At 34.5% G+C, this 20,504-nt stretch overlaps 1 protein-coding gene and 1 pseudogene across 1 annotated transcript; both read left to right on the forward strand.

Annotated features, from left to right (window-relative positions):
* The first annotated feature begins 4,301 nt into the window (after positions 1–4,301).
* On the forward strand, positions 4,302–6,079 carry LOC115980126 (annotated as a pseudogene).
* A 6,794-nt stretch (positions 6,080–12,873) lies between these two features.
* LOC115981817 (sugar transporter ERD6-like 5) lies at positions 12,874–20,171 on the forward strand. Its single transcript, XM_031104181.1, has 19 exons — positions 12,874–12,928; positions 13,071–13,280; positions 13,440–13,502; positions 16,643–16,732; positions 16,833–16,892; positions 17,177–17,242; positions 17,326–17,391; positions 17,468–17,543; positions 17,626–17,690; positions 17,926–18,018; positions 18,102–18,182; positions 18,266–18,350; positions 18,440–18,483; positions 18,558–18,620; positions 18,697–18,756; positions 18,851–18,904; positions 19,124–19,183; positions 19,303–19,417; positions 19,506–20,171. Exons 1-19 carry the CDS (start codon positions 12,893–12,895, stop codon positions 19,628–19,630), a joined length of 1,512 nt encoding a protein of 503 aa, XP_030960041.1. The 5' UTR covers positions 12,874–12,892; the 3' UTR covers positions 19,631–20,171.
* Positions 20,172–20,504: the final 333 nt, after the last annotated feature.

Below are 20,504 nucleotides of genomic sequence, written 5' to 3' on the forward strand. Positions count from 1 at the left end.
TACCTTGCTTAATGCAGCCTTTTATGCTATATTGAAATCAGTACTTCTATCTAAATATCTTGCATTTTGATTTATGTACTGTCACTCTTGTGCCCTTGTAGGATTGTTCTTAGATGCATATACTTTGTGTATTATGCATTGGTTGAGTGTTGAGTATACAAGTATCTTGCCTTGTTCTTGTTAACTTGTATGTTCAAGTGTTCATTCTAAGTATGAATGAGCACTGTGATCACTACCTTGTGGTGATTACTTGGTTGATCAAGCCATGATTTGAATCTTCACTTCATCTTTGCTTGATTACCTTAAGCTTGTTTCATATGCATTTCATGCTTTTCTGCATACAATGATCATGGTGTATTATTGTGTTTCAGGAGTTTCATGATCCTATGATTCAAGTGCTTCACAGCTTCTAGAATTAGGTGTGAGTGAGTTTTGTTCAACTGTTCCTAACTCACATGTTAAGTCTAGAGTCTGTTTTAGGGTTTTGTCACGGAATAGCCAAAGGGGGAGATTGTAAGGTTGAATTTAATCAACCATTTTATTGGCTTTATTCCGTGCCAAATTTGCTTGTATTTCAGCATTTAGTAACCATGTATTTAGGTGGGTTTGTTGTAAGGGTAGTGAGTGAGATAGAGTGTTGATTGCTCAAGAGTGTGCAAGAAAACAGAAACTCGCGGCTTGTTCTCGCGGGTGGCTCGCGGCTTCAAGCCGCCAGACGCAGCACACGTGCCAAGCGTGCCAGAAGGTGAACAGTCATACTAGCTGGAGCACTACAGGACAACTGGCCATACGATTATCTCGCGACTGGATCTTGCAACTCAGTCAAGTCGCGAGGTCAAGCCGCGAGCCACCCCTATTTTGTAAATCCTGACGTTTCACATTCCTCCCTCACTCCAGTATAAATACCCCTTATACCCACAAATGAAAGAGAGCTTCCAGAGAGAATTTTGAGAGAGAAACCCTAAAGAAAAACAAGATTGATTCACCCACAATCTATACATTAGAGTCTCTTCAAATTCCTCAACTCTCTTCCTCTCCATTGTCAAATCCTTGAAAGGCATTTTACCAAACCTTGTTCTCACCATATTCATCACTGTGAGAGGGCTGTTTGGATTTCTGGGAAGCAGTTAGGAAGGAACCAATCTACATTGGTTGATGCTACGGTCTAGTAGCGGAATCCGGGAAGCTAGAAAAGAAAAAGGTTCGGCGCAACCTCGTTGGAGCAAGAAGCTTGGAGGGCTTAGGTGCATTGGGTAGATTAGGCTTGGATGGTCTATTGATGTCCATGTATTCTAACTACATTTTCTAGTGGATTGTTTACCGCTTGGAGGGCAGCGGAGAGGTTTTACGCCGAGGGCTTAGGTTTCCTCTTCGATAACACATCGCGTGTTGTCTTTGTGTTTGCATCTTCCTTCCCTTTTATCTTTGCCTTTTATTATTTGCTGTAGGTTGTGATTTTAATTTGGCTTAAATAGTTTATCCAATTCTATATTATAGCTTATGTTCATTTTCCGCACACTAGTTGTTTGACATAAAGCTTGAATTGGTTAATTTGTAAATTGGAGGTCTAAACGTTCAAGGGTGTTTATACACATATTTGAACTTTCAGAAGTGAGATAGTGGGTGTAATATGAAAAAAAAAAAAGATTCATTAGTGCTTGTCTATGGAGTCGAATTTACTAAATTTTGAGGAGTACGCTCCACTGAATTCCCCTTTACCATGTGCCCTAAAGCCTGGTTGTTAGGTTTATGAGCCCCTTTATGATTACCTTAATCTTGTGAGAAGCAAGCCCAGTAGGCCCTGCCCTAAGCTGTCTTGGACAGCCAACCTTCACCAGGTTGCTGGTATTGGAGTCGAAGACTAAGAAGTGAGTTATTTATGAGCGAAGCATTGTTCTTATGGCTAGATCCAATGTCCTAGTCCCAGTGGAAATGAAAAAAAAAAAAAAAAAAATTCAACTTCTTCCTTTCAGAAAACAACTATTGATACCATTGTTCAAAGTTATGTTTTAGTTCAGTAGATAATATTTTGACTAGTTATCTTGGTAAGATTTTTGTTTTCTCTCTCTTTTCCATCATGGATCATATTCTTTGTTACTAAAACCCATCTCCATTGTGGACTTATAATTAAGAGACGGCAACTTCTCTTCTCTTATGCCAAATACTAGGTGAATTCCTAGAAGAGAAAATTTCTAGAGTATAGGCTTTGATACCATGTAAAGACTAGAGGTTTGTGTATTGAATTATGTGTAAAGCTGGTTTACAAAAAAAAGTGTAAAACTGTACAAAGGGCTGCCTTTATTAAACAGGCATATGAGTGAGTACAAGTAAATATGAGTATGGTAAAACTGAAGTACAGTTGGCTTGGGCTGGTATTTTAACAGTTTTCATGTACTCTATAGTGATCATCAATTTAAATTCAGTCATGTTTTTCCTAACAATATATCCTCCCCCCTTTCCAATAATCTTCTTTCTGTTAATGGAAGAAACATATCTTTCCAGAGTTCATTACACTTATTTACACTTACTGTTCTAAATCAAAAACAGAAACAAAATAGGTGAAAAGTTTTTTGTTTTGTAAGTGATCCATTGCAGTAACAGGTTTATGCCTTAGTTCTAGCATCTAAATTTGCATCTATTAAGTCAGTAGTCAAAGTGCTAGCTTGTCATTGAAGAAGAGCACACATTGTTATGCAAAGTGAGAGATAACTTGAGTTTGTAATTTTTGTTCTACTTGATTAGTTATATGAGATTATATTAATAATTCTACTTCCTTTTTTCCCCCCTGAATTTAGAGTCAAGTTGATGTTCAAATAGAGCCAATTGTCTCCATATAGTTTGCTAATTGTCCATTGCAAAAGATGGATGAAAGAATCAAAATATCCAAAATGTTATTCAATTGCAATCGTAGACACCCCAAAATATGTCACTTGCGAATAGAACTAAAAGTATTGTTATGTCTGCATCCATTTGCTCATGCACCATGGTATGAGAGAGTTTGACAGCAACTGAAAGTTGTGTTAGCAGAAAATCTTCCCATATATAGTCGACCTAAGAAACTCTGTCACTGCTTAATTAAAATCTTCCCAAGCTGCAATTTGTTTAAAATGTATGATCAATATATGTGTATATCATGAATCATTTACTAAAGTACTAATATGCATAATCCAAACACTATTTGCCTAACTGTTAACTACTTAAGTATTTTCAATGTAGATTCCATTATTGTCTTCTTGACCTTTTCCCATTTGTCTATTGTTTTTTGGCAGTGCTATTTGCTCCTTAATCTATAAATATACACCAAATTATGAAGTGCATCATATATAATAATATGCATAATCTAAGCATTATTTGCCTATTTTTCAACTACTTAAGTCTTGTCATTGCAAATTTACTCACGTCCCCTTGACCTTTTCCATTTGTCTCTTGTATTTTGGCAGTTCTAATTGTTCCTTAGTTCGTGTCACATTCTCTCTGTCAAGTGAATCAATATATAGTCACTCCTAATTCACTGCATTCAGTACAAGTGAAAATGGACAACAATACGTCCTACATTTCTTGCACCGACTTTTTACTTCTAGAATTCCACCAGTTCCACTTAATGTAGCTACTATCTTATCTAGAAAAGCTTAAAATGCCCTCTGGAGGTTGTTTAGCCGACCTTGAAGAAGTCCTCATCAGTTTGAACACCTTATCACCAACTTATAACAAAAACTTGCTATTGAATAAGTGACCCCAACAAAAGATGGAAGATGTATTAAGGTTATTGTATTGTCTGTCTAGAATTTAAGAGGCCAAGTTACTTTCTAATTAATATTCCCTAAATTTGTTTTGAATGAATATAATTATATCAGTTTAATCATAAATTAGTACCATGAAAGTGACCCTGCAACAAGAAGAGAGAGATACAATAAGATAGTTTTGGTTTCACCTGTCTAGGATCTTGGGAGGCCAAGTTATTTACTTGTTGATATTAAGCCCCCTCCATATTTTATTTATTGAGGATAACTATGTTAGGAGAATCACTTGAGTTCAAGTTGAAACTTTCCACTCTTATGAATTAAGTTAGACTCTGATAATTCTAAATACCTGATTAAATCCAATGTATCTTATTCCCCATTAATTGTCTATTTCCATTCAAAGATATCGTAGGATTAAATATAATAAAAGATTCTTCCATGTTTAAAAGAGTTAAAGAATTAAGACTCCTTCAATTTTTCAGTTCCCGCCAATATATTCACTTTGGATTTGGCAAAGAAGGTTATTGTTTTCTTCAAACATAAAAAACCGTAGCTTCGAAAATGTCCCCCTTATCTTCCCTTTTCTTTGCCTTCGTACTAGGCTTAACATTTTCTGGCTTTAGTTTTTCAGTTGCTGATAAATACAAAATCTTGCAAACAGACCCTTCTGAAGCCTTTTGTCCTTTGAACTTTGATGTTCTTAGGAAACTGGTCATTAAAGGTGCTCATAGGCCTGCATTTCGTGACATTCCAACACAGCGTCATTACTTTCTTGAGGGATACGCCTGGTTCCATCTGAGTATCTTCGAACTAATGGGTACTTTATTCCTCCTCCTACCGCTTCTAAGGCGTGTCGGGAATCATACCAGAGCCTAATTGGCTAGTTTTTTGTAGGCTTTGATATCCAAACTTCTTGTGGCTATCATCCAGAATGGATTTCCAAGGGTTGCACAAATATCACATCTAAGGCAGAGTTTGAGAGCCTAATTCCTGAATCCAAATTTCGGGCAGTTAAGCTTTATTGTAACCAGTCTCTGGAGAATACTTCTGCTTGTGAATTGTGCACCAAAAGTTTGTTGAGTCTTGGTGATTCATATTTGCATGGTCCTGAGAGAGCAAATGTCTCAGATTGTACTGGATATCCATTTATGTATGCAGCTGCTGTAGTTAACAAGTTTGGACCAACTGATGCAACAACTGCGAAGTGTTTGTTCTCACTAGATTTTTCATTGCGAGCTTCCAACACGAAGCTACATACCATTGTACTTTCTGGTGCTATAATGGGTTTCCTTGGCGGAATCTTTGGGGCCTGTTCTACAGTTTGGTTTCTTTGGATTCGACAAATGAAAGCTATCACAGAGAAGACTAATTTTGCAAAGGATGAGACTGGTTTGATTCTGGGGATGGGATCAATCAGTGGAAGTACCAACTTGTTCAAATTCAAATATGAGGACATTAAGAAGGCAACCATGAACTTTTCTAGGGAGAATCTAATTGGAAAGGGAGGATATGGGAATGTTTATAAGGGAATATTGCCTGATGGTTCCCATGTTGCTTTCAAAAGATCCAAGAATTGCTCAGCTGCTGGGGATGCAACTTTTTCACATAAGGTAGAGGTCATTGCAAGTGTTAGGCATGTTAATCTTGTTTCATTATGAGGTTATTGTACCGCAACAGTGCCTTTGGAAGGTCACCAGAGAATAATTGTTTGTGATTTCATGCCTAATGGAAGCCTCTATGACCTTCTTTTTGGATCAGAAATGAAGAAGCTTAGTTGGCCAATTCAGCAGAAGATTGCAAATGGAACAGCGTGCGGGCTGGCATATCTACATTATGGAGCCCAACTAGCAATCATCCACAGGGAAATTAAGGCCAGTAACATACTTTTGGATGAGGCATTTGAGCCAAAATTAGCAGACTTTGGCTTTGCAAAGTTTAACGCAGAAGGAATGACACATTTGAGCACCAGGGTGGCTGGAACTCTAGGTTATGTTGCCCCAGAGTATGCCTTATATGGGAAGTTAACTGAGGGGATTGATGTCTACAGCTTTGGGGTTGTGCTTCTTGAGATCCTGAGTGGGAAAAAAGCACTTGAAACAAATGAGGGGAAGGCTTACCTTTTGACGGATTGGGCTTGGTCATTGGTTCAAAGAGGGAGAGCATTGGATGTCATTGAAGAAGGTATGCCTGAGTTGGGGTCATGCCAAATGATGGAACAATATGTTCTCATTGCAGTTCTTTGTGCTCATCCAGTATTACATGCTTGGCCGACAATGGAGCAAGTTGTGAAGATATTGGAGACTGACTCTGCCAATTGGAGTGTATTTAGGCTCTTCTAGCAGTGGGTTATTTGTCTAACTCTTCACTCAGCAGCCACTTAAATCTGGAAAAAATGAGATTGGCATTTGAAATTTTTACCAAAGGGAGATATGAACTGGATTCCCTACTATATTGTAAAGTAGGTAGGTCCTTTGATATTATATGACTGTTTTTGCCTCTGGCATGCTCAGTCCATTCTACTTGTAGTTTTGCACCTTGTAGAACACCATTGGATATTCATCATAAAAATTGCATTGTATAGAAAACAAAAATAAATTAAATTGGTTAGTATTGAGTTTGAGAGCATATATGTTCAAGGCCAAAGGCCTCAGTCATAATTCAAGCTTTCCAAAGACTTGAAAGATTAATGGCTAACAATATCATAAGAGCACTCTCTCATCAATTTGTGTTGTGAGGCCGCCAAGGTAAAAGCCATTTCTCCTTTTTCAGTTATACAGAAGATTGTACATTAGGAGTCTGGAAATTCATGTGAAGCCACCAAGGTTTTCAAAGTGACTATCACTTATATTGCATTCATGTTCATTTATGGGTCCAAAATATATCTAAACTGTATGTTACCTTCTAGTCATCTTTAGACTTGAAAATTATAACATTGCCACAACCCAAGAAAGTGCTAGTTCCCTTGTTTACTGAACAAAGTATAATCTTTTTAGCATTTGAAGTTTAGCTTTCGTGGTCAATGACCTTGAGTCAAATGGTGCATCTTAGTGTTTCCAACCCTATTTTCAAGGTTCGAATCTCCTTTTTCCACTTGAAGTGTATTTAACAACAACTTTTTTGACTTCTTTTTGACAACTTTTTTGTCTTTTTTGCAGCTTTATGTCATTTTTTTTTCCCTTTTAGTCTTATAAGTACTTTTATGTCTTTTTCTTTTATTTATCTTATTTTTTATTACGTAAAACCCACATTAAGGAAATCTTAAGAAGTAGCATGGTGCTTGTTAACATTTCTCATGTATAAAATAAGAAAGGTTTAACTCTGATAGGCCACCAATGAAATAACATATTTTATTTTTCTTTGAGAGAAATAATGTATGCCAAAATGTTATAATATTTCCTTCTCACTTGGAAAGAGGCACTGTCCTAAAAGTTTTACTAAAAGGAAAAAGTTAATAGATGTCTTAAGGGCATTAGTTTAAGAAATATTTTTAAAAACTTTTTATGATTGACTTTTTTGACAATTTTTTATATTTCTCATGAAAGTGATATTAAAACTTTCTTAAAATAGTCTATTAACAAATACTAAGGATACTTGTTAGTTAAAACCTTCCTAAAATGAGAATCCCTTTCTCTTTTTGTTTTACTAAAATGGGATCCTTTCTGGTTTCAGTGGGAAAATTATCCAACAATAGTTAATTCCTATTTGAGAGGAAGAGAGTCTAAGATTTATAGAAAATGCAGCACTTTTTTTTTTTTTTAGGCTTCGAATGAATTACTGGTGCTAATCTCTCTACTATAAAGAGAAACACTCATGTTTTAGTAGCAAACTTGTCCAAACAGAGATAATTAATTACGATTAATACTTAAAAAACTATAAGCCAAATTTTCTCTGTAGAATTATTTTTATTTTTATTTTTATTTTTATGGTATTAATTGCATAGTCAAAGAAGAAACTAGAGAAAAACCAAAGAATGATAATAATTTTTTTCTTATCAGAATGATAATAATTATTTGAAGAAGAAGAAGAAATCATATAATTCATCCAGTCTTTTAGATCAGAACCAAAGACTTAGCAGTTAGCAGGTTTGAAATAAATCATTATTTTCTTTCTTTTTTGCATTTTTCATTTGGATTTGTAAACGTTCTCTCTTTTCTTGCTTTTACCCTTTAAAAAGTTTGTAAGATTTGAAAACATGTTTACTATCTATTTCAATTTATGAACTATGTTAATGTAATGGCTTTCAATTTTGAGATAACAATATATGCCTTAACTTAAATATCCAATCAACGAGGAGACAAAAATGATCATTTTGCAATGTGTGAGAGAGAGAACTACAATATACATGCTCATTATTTAAGATACTTGAAAAATAGGTTTGAGAGACCTCGGTGATTAACAATTCACTACTAGGAGAGGTGGCCACCTAGTAGTAGGAAGCTCTTGTGACCCATCATACCTGTAAGTCCAAGAATTGTGAATTTGAGTAGTGACAGCCGGCAAGTCCTATTCGTGTTTTAGTGATCTCACACTTTAACTTTATAGGGGTCAAACTCTCAAAAGGCAAAGCTCAGTAGCTCACTTTGAATGATCTTGGCTATAACATGGAAATACAAAAATATTGCTAAAGATAAAAAGCAAAACAAAAATTGGAAGAGGAAGATTTGAAATTAAGGCTTGGGCACTCTCTGATCTGTTCTGGGCTAATGGGCTAGTCTTATCTCTTAATTGCCTCAAAGTTTCGTCTCAGAAGCTTCAACAATGGCTGCCCAATATTAAAACCCAAGCTTCCTCTCTTTTTCTTCTTTTCTATTCAGCCCACTCACGTAACCCAAAGCCCAAAACTGTGTTGTTCTTCTTTTCCCTCAAAGAGGGTCCATCAACCAAACAAAAAGCCCTAGCCCTTTATCTATTGGGCTCGACCTGCGAACTCAGTCTCCAGATCGCGTTTCAAAGCTTGCGCAAAGCTAGGGTTTTAGATTTTTATTTTTATTTTTATTTTTTTTGATTTTATATAAAATTTCTAATAATATTAAATTTTTTAACGGATTGACTTTTTTTTTTTCCTGAGGAACATTAACCGATTGACTTTTTTTTTTTGAGAAAAATTAACGATTGACTTTACACATTCATTTTAGTTATTTTTTTTCTCTAATAATAATCTTGGATAGCTTTAACATTACATAAACTTTGCCTTTTAAACATTCATTTCCTATAATTTAAAAGCCCTTTAGTCCATAATGTTTAGTTGGGCTTCAAGGTTGGATACAGTCCGTCAAGAAATAGAGCCCATTTGTCAGTTTTCTCTGTAAAGAGATCCACGACCCAAGTGGGCTTGTATTGCTCGTCCACTGACTTGGGCCTCAAAGTCTAATGGTGTAATGATAACTTTTACTATGGCGTTATAAAGTTTTCCTCCAAATTAATTTAAAAAAAAAAAACCTTAAAAGCAATTTAAAATTGTGGCATATGTCATTTCAACCAGACAAAAAGAAACCCCACATCACCTGTGGCTAAGTTGGGTTAGTGGAGTTTTATTATAAAAAAGAAAAAATGAAAAATCTCAAAACGGGAGTAGATCAAGTTGAAAAGATACATGTCATAATTTCAAAGTCGAATTAGTGCATGGAAAACTTGGTCAAGTCCACTTATGACTCCATTCATTTTCACTTTCTTTAGTTTTGATGTGTGGTGAATGCTTGGAATTCTTTCAAAATGACTTTCTGGCTTGAGAATGACGGTCCACCTAACCATTTTGTTTGTAGAAAATTGGTTCTCAAACCTTCTTTTTCAACATGAATACCAACAAAGATTTTTCTCAATTAAACATTTGAAAGCAAAAAATAAAAAAGAAAAAGAAAAAAAAGATACAGTTTTTCACCAAGAGCATCCGCAGCCCAAATGCCATGTGGCATATGTTGAGATGTTTTACCATTTCAACTTTCAAATGTTGCTCCAGCCGGACTTGCAAAATGTGTTAATTGTAAAAAATTTTACAATACTGCTACAATACCATCTTATTTGTAAGATGGTACTGTAGCAATATTGTATAATTGCAAAATTATTATTATATTATCTCATTCTTCTCTCTCTTCCTTTTCCCTCTCTTTCTTTTTGCTCTCTTTTCTTCTTGCTCTCTCTTCTTCTCATTACCTTCACTCAAGGTTAAACTCTTCGACAACTCTCTAGATTGGTGCAATTCTCATTACCTTCACTCTAGGCTAAACTCTTTGGCAACTCTCTAGATCGGCGTGGTGGGTTTCTAAATCGACGAGATCGGCGCGGTTGAGTTGGAGATCGGCATGGTGGGTCTCTGCGTTTTTCCTTCTCCGGCAACTCTCTCTGTCTCTTTCATTTCTCCTTCCCCGCGTGGGTCAACAAAATCAACTTCCTTCAAGCTTCCCAGCGGTGAATCTGCTTCCTTCGAGCTTTGGCGGTGGTGGGTCTGATTTTTGACTGGTTGCTGTGTGTTTTTTTTTTTTTTTTTTTTTTTTTTTTTTTGTGGTGTTGATGGTCAGAGAGGGCAGTAGGTGCAGCGGTGTGGGTTTGGTCTTTTCTCTAGGTTTTTTTTTTTTTTTTTTGGTGTTGATGGTAGATTGTGGGTTGTTAGTGGTGGTGGTGGTGTCAAGTGTGTAGTGCAGCGGCGGTGGTGATTGTGGTTCTTGAACAGAAAGAAAGAGAGAGAAAGAATAAGTAATGTGTTGTATTGTATGATGGTGATTGTGGGATATATTATTTTATTGTGTAAAAATATTATTTTAATGAGTAGAATAGGAAAATAAAAGTTGGGATGTTGGGAGAATTGTAAAATTGTATTGTATAATTGATAAAGTGGCTTTTTGGGATGGTAAAATAAGATGATATGAGAATTCCGGCTGTGGATGCTCTAACAAATTATATGTGAATCTATTACCCAAAAAAAAAAAAAAAATTTGCAATCATAATTATGAATTTATGATCAGCTTCACTTACATACTTATTCAGTTAATCATAATCATGGTGTTTTCTTTCTAAAAAAAAAAGAGTTATATGTTGTTTGTATTGTTAACCCTTCCACCATATTTTCGGTGATGTATTCGTTAATTAAATGACACATAAGCTTGTCACATGCACTAGTTGGATCAATAAAATCATGACAAGTAGACCATGTAATTAAATAAACTAAAAATAGTTATAAAAAATTAAAAAAATTCCTTAAATATAAAAAATCATGATGTATTTTTTTTTTCCTTTTCAATATGTCTAGACATCCAAACAATTCTTTTTTCTCAATTTTTTTATTGGTAATTTTTTGCTGTTGATATTATGTTATTGGTAAAATAGTTTGTCATAATTCGTATATAATATAAGACTCCGCTTGGGAGGAGGGAATGAAATGGAATGGAAAGGAATAAAAAGAATAATTTTAGAATATTCTTCCATTATCTTATTTGGGAGTTTTAACTGAGGGAATAGAAAGTCCATTCTCTTGTTTGGAAGTTTAAGTGAGAGGGAATGAAATAGATAGGAAGGAACACTCATTCCTCTCTATTCCCTTAAAATCTCAAATTTTCATTCCCCCCGAAATTGGGAGAAATGTGAGGGAATGAAATTAGATTTAATGATTTTTTTACTAAAACTCCCAAAATACCTCTATATATTCAACCCTTTATTTTAAAATAGAGGTCTAATAGTAATATTGTCATAAAATGATTCTATTCCATTCTTTCTATGTTACTCCCAAACAGGATTACTTACATTCCATTCATTTTCATTCCTTTCCATTCCTTTATTTTAAAACATCCAATCAAGGTTATTTAATTCCATTCCATTCCATTCTTTTCCATTCCTTTCCCTTACTTAAATACATTCCATTCCCTTATGACCATCTCATTCCATTCCATTCCCTTATGAACTCCCAAGCAGAGCCTAAGTGGTGTCAATAATTAACTAAAATAAAAGAAATATAATTCCAAATACAATAGGACAAATATGAGATTGTGAAATAAAAAAAATATCTCTAATAGCATTGTTCCATTTACTTTCCTTTTTTGTTTTCTCCCCTAATGGAAGACTTTATTAACCTATTTCGTGACACTCTAAGAGGATCTTGATGATGACAGATTTTGTGGGATGTGTTTAATTAAAAGGATAATGTTAATTACATGCACTAACTTGCATACATTTTCATATACACAAGTGAAAAACAACTGAGAAATCGTTATTGAAGACATGATTTCAAGTTCTAAATTGTATCTTCAACTCACGATTTATATAAGTAGAAAGCAAGAGGCAATAAAAAAGAGAGGAAGAGAACCCCTTTAAACTCTTTAATCCTTGTCAATTACAAAACTATGATAACCCATGCTAATTTACAAAAAAAAAAAAATTGTCTACATATTTATGATAAGATCTTAATAGATAATATATATTTTTAATGTCTAATATATAATATGTTTCTCAATATATATATTGACATGCTTGACAGATGTTTGAAAAACAATCCATTATGTTCGAACTAACGGTCAATGTTAAGTACAATTAGTGCTGCACTAATATGAGTACAATCTTAAAATTTTAATTATTTAAGTTTACAAATTTAGATTTTCAATCACTTTTGAATCTTTCACTTACATTTCTAAACCACATCATGCACCTTGTGCACATTAATATTTTGATCTTGAACCTTGACCCTTGTCCCCAACACTCCACAAGCATTTATATTTGTGGAGTGACCACCGCACCAAGAGTTATGGTACTTGACTTCAACTAAGTAGGATTAGATTCAATGAGAAGCAGTGAAATTTACCTTATAATCACTATATTAATCATTTCCCTTCTTCATTTTTTGCTTTTGTTTTTGTTTTTTCCTCTTCCCGAAGACATAAGACATCTAGCTAGAAGGTCTTTGAAAGTTTGTTGCTATATATATATATTGCATTAGCTTTAATTTGTTGCAAAACACTTGTCTAAAGGAGCGAATGTTTCTTCTATTTGATTGATAAATTTATTGACAACTGTCTAACCATGTATGTGTTAGATTATAAAACTTTGATGCTGATTGATAAATATATTGACAACTCTGTCTAATCATGTATGTGTTAGATTATAAAACTTTGATGCTGATATTTCTACGTATCATATGTCAACATGCTTTTCCCACAGGCCTCTCATATATGGTGTTTCTGAATTGCTCATCACTTAGAAATAAGGTACCATTTATACATTATTTTTTCTTCCTTTTCCTCAACCGTTTTTCAACTTCATTTAGCTGCATCAGTCAGTCTCTCATCAAATTCATCCAATTAAAATATCCCTTACTTTCTCTCTTACAATCACACAAACACACTAAAGAAAGTGAAATCAGTAGAAAGCATGGAAGAAGAAGAAGAAGCAATAACAAGGTCACTACTTCTCAAACAAAAGCTTGACAGTAATCATCAATGGAGCAGTACTAGTGATCATGGTGGTGTGCAGCTAAGTGAATCCTCATCAACCACAACATCTATTGTTGTGCTTAGCACTTTAGTGGCCGTATGTGGATCATTTACTTTTGGAAGTGCAGTAAGTACTATTACTATCCTTTTTTTCTTCTTCTTTATGAAACTATTAATTTCTGTCCTTTTGTAGTTAAAGGCTGAGTTGTACTTTTAGTTTAATGAACCTATTACTATCCTTTTTCCCAATCAAATTAATGGTTTATCATTTATGATTATTTTCCAGGTGGGGTATTCGTCACCATCCGAGTCTGGAATTGAGGAAGAACTTGGCCTTACTTTGGCGGAGGTTAATTTAACTAAAGTATTATTTAAATATTTTCATTACATTAACTAAATAGTATTTAGACAATGGTCTTTTAGCTTTATATACACTTCCCTTGTGGTGGTTCAAAGTTTGAACTTCATACTAATAGCTTCTCACCTAGCAAAAAATAAAAAAATAGATACGAATATTAAAACAAAGCGTCAAAGGGAGATGGAAAATTAGTTTTGGAGTGATTGTTTAATTATGTGTATATATATTAGAAAATTTTGTACATTTTGAAGATATCAAGGCTTAATTCCTAGTCCAGGTCCAAGTCTATTTCTTTATGGTGTACAAGCAAGATAAAAAGAAGATATTTTGATTTTGAGGAATTTGACCTTAATATCTTTAACAATAAATACGTAGTTATCAAAGACTTTCATTAATTGTTGATAATTGATCTAGGTCATTAGGCAGGTTGTTATGCCGAATTAAATTTACTCTCTCTCTCTCTCTCTCACATGCTTTGTTTCTCTACAATATTTTATTTATTTATTTTTCGAATTTCACATGGTATTATGACTATTGTAAGGACTCAATTTGTGACGGCCCCAAAATAGTATTGGGTCCGCACATTTAGGGCCCAAACAATATAATTTATAGAGCGTGGGTTTGAAAGGCTAGATCTTGGTCACCGGACGATGGTTAGTCGAGGTGTTCGTAGCGATTTGCCCAAGGAGAAGCCTAACGTGTTCATCAATCACCTATTCCGGTATATTATGTGTGGCTTTGGCCTTAAGACCTTATTTTAGGAACTTCATATCCTTATTCCTTTCCCTTTTCTAGGACTCCCTCATTTGGAAGCCCTCCCTTTTTTGGCGCACAAGTCTTTATATTATATAACCTTTCTCGGGTGATCCTGTCCCTCCACTTGTTTGTCAGGCAGGCTCCTATCTGAATACCTGTCCTTTCAGCCGCCTCCCTTTGCTTTTTGTTAGTTGCACTAACCGAAGCCACACTGTTCAGACGTCTTTTCTCATTAATATGGCTATGACGTTTGCGGGCACGTTCAATGCGGAGGTGACATATTTACCTTGAATCACCCCCACTCTGCACCCCCATGTGGGTCCCATTCTTCTCGCCTCTCCTTCTGGGGGCGTTTTGGAGGTAGCCCTTGATGAGACGTTGCTCTTCCTTTTGAAGTTTTGGGATGTCAAGGACAGAGCCATCCTCGGCTGTGTTTCTAGGCTATTTGGCCTTCCCCTACTCGTCCTCGGCATCTACCCTCCTCGGCACGGGCCTTGGGCCTTGGTGGATAGTGGGCCGGGTTGTAAGTTCTCTGGCCCCACAACTATGTTTTAGCTTTTTTAACATAGTATTAGAACCGTAACTCTGATATCATATAAAAATAGAGAGAATAAAATATTAATGTGTGCATTAAAACTCCTTCATATCTTAAACATGACTAGATTTGGGCCTTCATTAGGAATTGAGTATTATAGAAACAATTTTAAATGATTTTAATACTATATAAAAGAACATAGAGCACAACCATTTTAAGTTAAAGCTAATTTATGAAAGAATATATATATATATATATATATTAATCATAGAACAATTATTTTAATATATATTTCAATATATATGAAACAATAATATAATTTGAATAATTTTAAAAGACATACTCGGTGTGTAACTTAGACTTGAAAATTTGACTAACAAGTTTTTTATTTTTTATTTTTATTTTTTTAACTTAAAATTTCTTGTTCCGCTGCTTGGTTGTACATGTTTTGAAAAGTAGATAGTCATGTTCAAGAGATTTATTTTTTATTTTATTTGATTGGAAGTCATGGACAAGAGTTGTTAACTCAGAATGTCAGTGGACTCTTAAAACACGCAGACAAACAAACAAATAAAACAAGAAGAAGAAGCCAGAGGAGCCACAACCCGTATGGAAGAGAACATTCCATTTAACGAAAGGAGTTAACAAGGAATTTTAGACAAGAAATTAAGGTTAAGCCAGTGCCTGAAATCCATCACAAAGAAGTCTTGGGAGGGAGTTAAGACTTACGAACACCAACCCAAAATTGCATGCAAAATTACAGTCACGAATGTATTGTCCACATGGGTTGTAGTTTCCAAAGATTGAGGATTGGCAGGACAAAGAGCCAATGAATTAGGGGGGCAACAGATCTAGAAGAAAGAATGTTTCTAGTGGCAAGTCTTTCATGATTTGCATAACCAAAAGAAAATTTTAATCTCTGGGAGAGTTTGGCTATACTATGGCATAGGTTTGGTCTCATGTCATTTGATTGAGCTCAAGAAGCCGAGTTTAAAATACATTGGAGGTACAATTTTGGTTCACTCAGGATGTCTATGGGTCAACCTTATTGGGACCCCAAGAGCGCTAGGGCTGAAGTTAAGTTATGATTAAATCCTAATTTGAATTTTTTTCCTATCATACTTTTTGTATTCTACTTTATATTTCACAAATTACAATTTGTTACATATTTTATTTTATTTTTTCATTTTAAACTTTGAATATTATATAGAAAAAGTTAAATAAATACATGACAAGTTACGAGTGGAAGATAAATGAGTGTGTTTGTGACCTCCTATTTAAGTCTCTCGAGAATTAATTTCTTAGTAGGGAAAAGAACTACTTTTTTTTGGGGGGAGAAAGGGGTAAAGAACTACTTGATCACTTGATCTATATATGACTCCCATAGACCCAATTAAAACATGAAGAAAGAAAATGAAAAGACAAAACGAGCATGAACTCTCTCGTGGGTTGGGTTTGATCTGCCAATAGCCAGCCCAAACTGAGGCTTGGGCCAGCTCTTCGAGTATGTTGAGACCTACACACGTTGCAATTGTATGGCTTTTCTTGTAATTCTTCTACTTCTTCGGTATGTCTTATTAGGCTGTAGAATGTAAAGTGTAGTTGTTAACACTTAATTTAAATAATATGATGTTTTCAATAGAGAAGTTAAAACTTCAAACACTCATTTCTCTGACTATCAAATTATCAAAAGGAAAAAAAAAAAAATGTGCAGTGAAACTTTTTGGTGATTTTGATGGAGAAGTTGAGTTGCAGAATTTTGTATTTTTGTTTTTCTCCTTGTTTCATTCCTCGACTTTAGACTAATTTTTCTTCATTTCCGTTTTCACATATGGTGCAGTATTCATTTTTTGGTTCGATATTAACAATTGGAGGAATGTTAGGTGCAATATTTAGTGGGAAAATTGCGGATTTCATTGGTAGGAAAGGTGTAAGTTATTTGATCCTCTAAATAATTTTGTCACCCCTATATATAATTCTACCAACATTTTCAACTAATTAATTAGTATTAATTTATCTTGTTAAAGCAGGCAATGGGAGTTTCAGAAATATTCTGCATCCTCGGGTGGCTTGCAATAGTATTTTCAAAGGTGTTATCTACTTTTTTAATTTTTAACAATTCTTTCATGACCTTTTCCTTATTTAAATTTTCTTTTTGTTAGACATATCTATCCAAATTTATTGTGTTAGTATTAGAATTTTTTACTACAAGCCTAAATTAACCAATTTTATTCTATGGTTAAATAGAATTCATATATCTAGGAGAATAAATTTTTTAGGTGGAATCAAACAGAAGTGAATGAAATCATTGCATCTCTACCAGAAAGTGAAAAAAAGAAAAGAAAGTAATAACATAAAACCTGTGATTTAACAGGATGTTTGGTGGCTTGACCTTGGAAGATTTTTAGTGGGATGTGGAATTGGGGTTCTATCCTATGTGGTAATTACAATTACAAAGTTTAAACTTCAAATTTAATCACTTATTCAAGTGATGCAGAATGATATTTAAAATTTCTTTTACAGGTTCCTGTTTATATTTCTGAAATTACACCCAAGAATGTCAGGGGAGCATTTACATCACTTAGTGAGGTACATGGTCTGATCATTGATTTGAATTAGTAGTCTGCTCAATTGTTTATGGGCCTATGTATTATCCACTTAGCAGTTGATGATAGGTTGTGGCAAAGCGCTCACATTTCTCATTGGTTCACTTGTCAATTGGCGCACCGTGGCTCTAATAGGTCAGTCTTGTATAGATATTAATACAATCAAAACATTATTCCATGAAGTTCGCTTTTATGTGATGACATTTTCATTTTTCAGCAATCATTCCTTCTTTAGTGCATCTGCTTGGCCTATTTTTCATTCCTGAATCTCCTAGATGGTTGGTGAGTCCAATTCAATATATTCTTGTTTTTTTTTTTTTTTTTGGTTGGCTTGTACATGCTGCATTAATCAAGAAGAGAGAAAATTTTGCTTATTCTTTTTCCATGATACTTGTCAAAGCCTAAACAAGTGAAAACCGAAGTTAACATTGCAATTTTAGTTCAGGAATTAATGAAGCAGTAGTGTTTCATCACTACGCATGTTCATATGATGAGTGACGAGTGTCATTACATGCAGGCCAAATGTGGTTGCTTAAAAGAGTTTGAAGCTATGCTGCAAATCCTTAGGGGAGAGAATGCTGATATTTCTCAAGAAGCAGCTGATATCATTGTAATTTCTTTTTTGTTCAAACTTCAAGAAAGAGTAGCTAACATTGAAAACAAGTGATGCAATTGGCTTTCCTTGTCTTTCAGGAATATACCGAAAACCTTAGAGGGATATCTGTAGATGGAGTTCTACACCTATTCCAGGGGAAATATGCTTATTCAGTCGTGGTAAGCATTATCAATTATTCTTATGTGTTGCCTATTTCCTTCAATATCTTTTTTGGTGTCAAGAAAATTTGAAAATGTTTTAGGTTGCAGTTGGACTGATGGCTTTCCAAGAATTTGGAGGACTTAATGGGTTTTCATTTTATACAAGTTCTATATTTGAGTTAGCAGGTAAATAATGTGACTATTGCAATTTCTTATGGTTAGTTGATAGAAACAAATAACAGAGAAATGAAGACATAATAGTTGTTATGTGACAGGCTTTTCAAGTAAGATTGGCATTATAGCAGCAGCAGTTGTTCAGGTTTGGTGTAATTCTTCATATATGTGGTTTATAACTTGTTTCTCTTCCAAAATTAAGTAATCATTCCTCTGCAGATTCTAATGACAACTTTGGGAGTACTCTTGATAGATAAGTGTGGAAGACGGCCGCTTCTAATGGTCAGAGCAGAGCAAAGTTCAATTTATGCTTGTAGTTAATTGATAATCCAATACTGAATTTTGGCAATGCCTGCAGATTTCTATGGCCGGAACATGCTTAGGTTGTGTCCTCACTGGATTCTCATTCTTCTTGCAGGTTAAATATTAAGCAGACTTTATAGATATTTTTGCTGTGATTAATTATTTTAAAGTGTTACTTTATCCTAAAAAGTTGGAAATGCCACAAGCAGGATCTTCATATCGGGAAGGAGATCATTCCCATTTTGGTGCTTATTGGTGTGTTGGTAATGCAACCTAACCATAAGGAAACTTTTTCATTTTTTTTTTTAATTGAAATACCGGAAGAAATGTTTTACTTTCCCCCTATTTTTCTCAAAAAAAGAGAGAGAAAAATCTAAAAGTTTTGGCTCGAGTAAGTCACAGTAAGAACTTGAGTTAATGAGCATAAAGTTTTAATGTGTTGCTTGCCCAGTTGTGTATTGATTATATGATTATGCAATTAGGTATACTTGGGCTCTTTTGAGCTAGGCATGGGAGGAATACCATGGATTATTATGTCTGAGGTTTGGCCACCTTTGTTAAGCTTCATTTTTCTACTCCATAGCTATTACAAATTTAAGCTAGAGTGTGACATTTCAGCAATGCATTAGCTTGAAATTAATTAATGTTTTTTTCCCCTCAGATATTTCCAATAAACATAAAGAGTTCAGCTGGAAGCCTTGTGACATTGGTCAACTGGATGAGTTCTGGGGTTGTATCTTATGCTTTCAACTATGTACTTGAGTGGAGCTCGGCAGGTGATGCAAACTTCATCTAGACCATATATATAGTCTGCACTATTTTTTTTTAATTAATTTAATGATGGTTTTGGGCAAATCATTTCAGGGACATTCTTCATATTTGCAGTCATATGTGGTATGGGAATTATATTTATTTATAAGCTGATTCCAGAGACGAAGGGGCGTACACTTGAAGAAATCCAAGCATCTTTTACTCATATCCATCAATAAGAAATTTTTTTTGATATATGGCATCCATCATCAATGTATATAATCACAATCTGATAAGTTTGAACTTTGAGAATGCAATCACACAAGGACAATAGCCTTTAGGCCAACCAACACTTCTTGTCATCTTCAAGATCTGAATTGTATACAAATATACAAGAAGGCTAGAGCAATGGGCCCCTTCAAACTTATGTTGGGTGAATGAAGTCCAACTTGAGTTTGGTGAAAGAGGTATGAGGAATTGTGCTATAATGAAAGCTTGAATGCAAAAATGGACTGTAAAAATGAAATCAGAAAACAAAAATTGGCTCACTTGGGTCACATGAAAAAGAATGTAATCGTCCATAAAGAGATTTCCAACCGAAGTGTCCTGGCCTTGCTCATAATGTTTACTTGGGCTTCAAGGTCGGACACATTTTCAAACCAGGAAATAGAGCTCATTCATCTGTTTCGTCTCTATAGACATCCACTGACTTGGGCCTTAAAGTCTAATGTGTAGTCGATGAGAGTTTTCTATATCCATTCATGGAATTCAACCCAGAAATTCTTGGCTAATTAATGATTTCATTTTCACTTTCATTACTTTTGATCTGTGATAAATTACCAACACATATATGATTTTGTTGGACTTGAGTCTGACAGGCCACCCAACCATTTTGTTTGTAGAAAATTGGTTCTCAGATCTTCATTTCCGACATGAAAATTGGTTTTTTTTTTTTTCACAACTATGAACTTGTGAAAAAAAAATTTCTTTTTTGTTTTCTCCCTCTATTGGTAGACTTCATTAACCTAGTTCGTGACACTCAAGGAGGATCACGATGATGACAGATTCCATGGGTTGTGTTTAACTAAAATATATAACCAAGAGTGCGTAGGG

Source organism: Quercus lobata, chromosome 3, assembly GCF_001633185.2.
Source record: "Quercus lobata isolate SW786 chromosome 3, ValleyOak3.0 Primary Assembly, whole genome shotgun sequence".
In the NCBI taxonomy this organism is placed as follows: domain Eukaryota; kingdom Viridiplantae; phylum Streptophyta; class Magnoliopsida; order Fagales; family Fagaceae; genus Quercus; species Quercus lobata.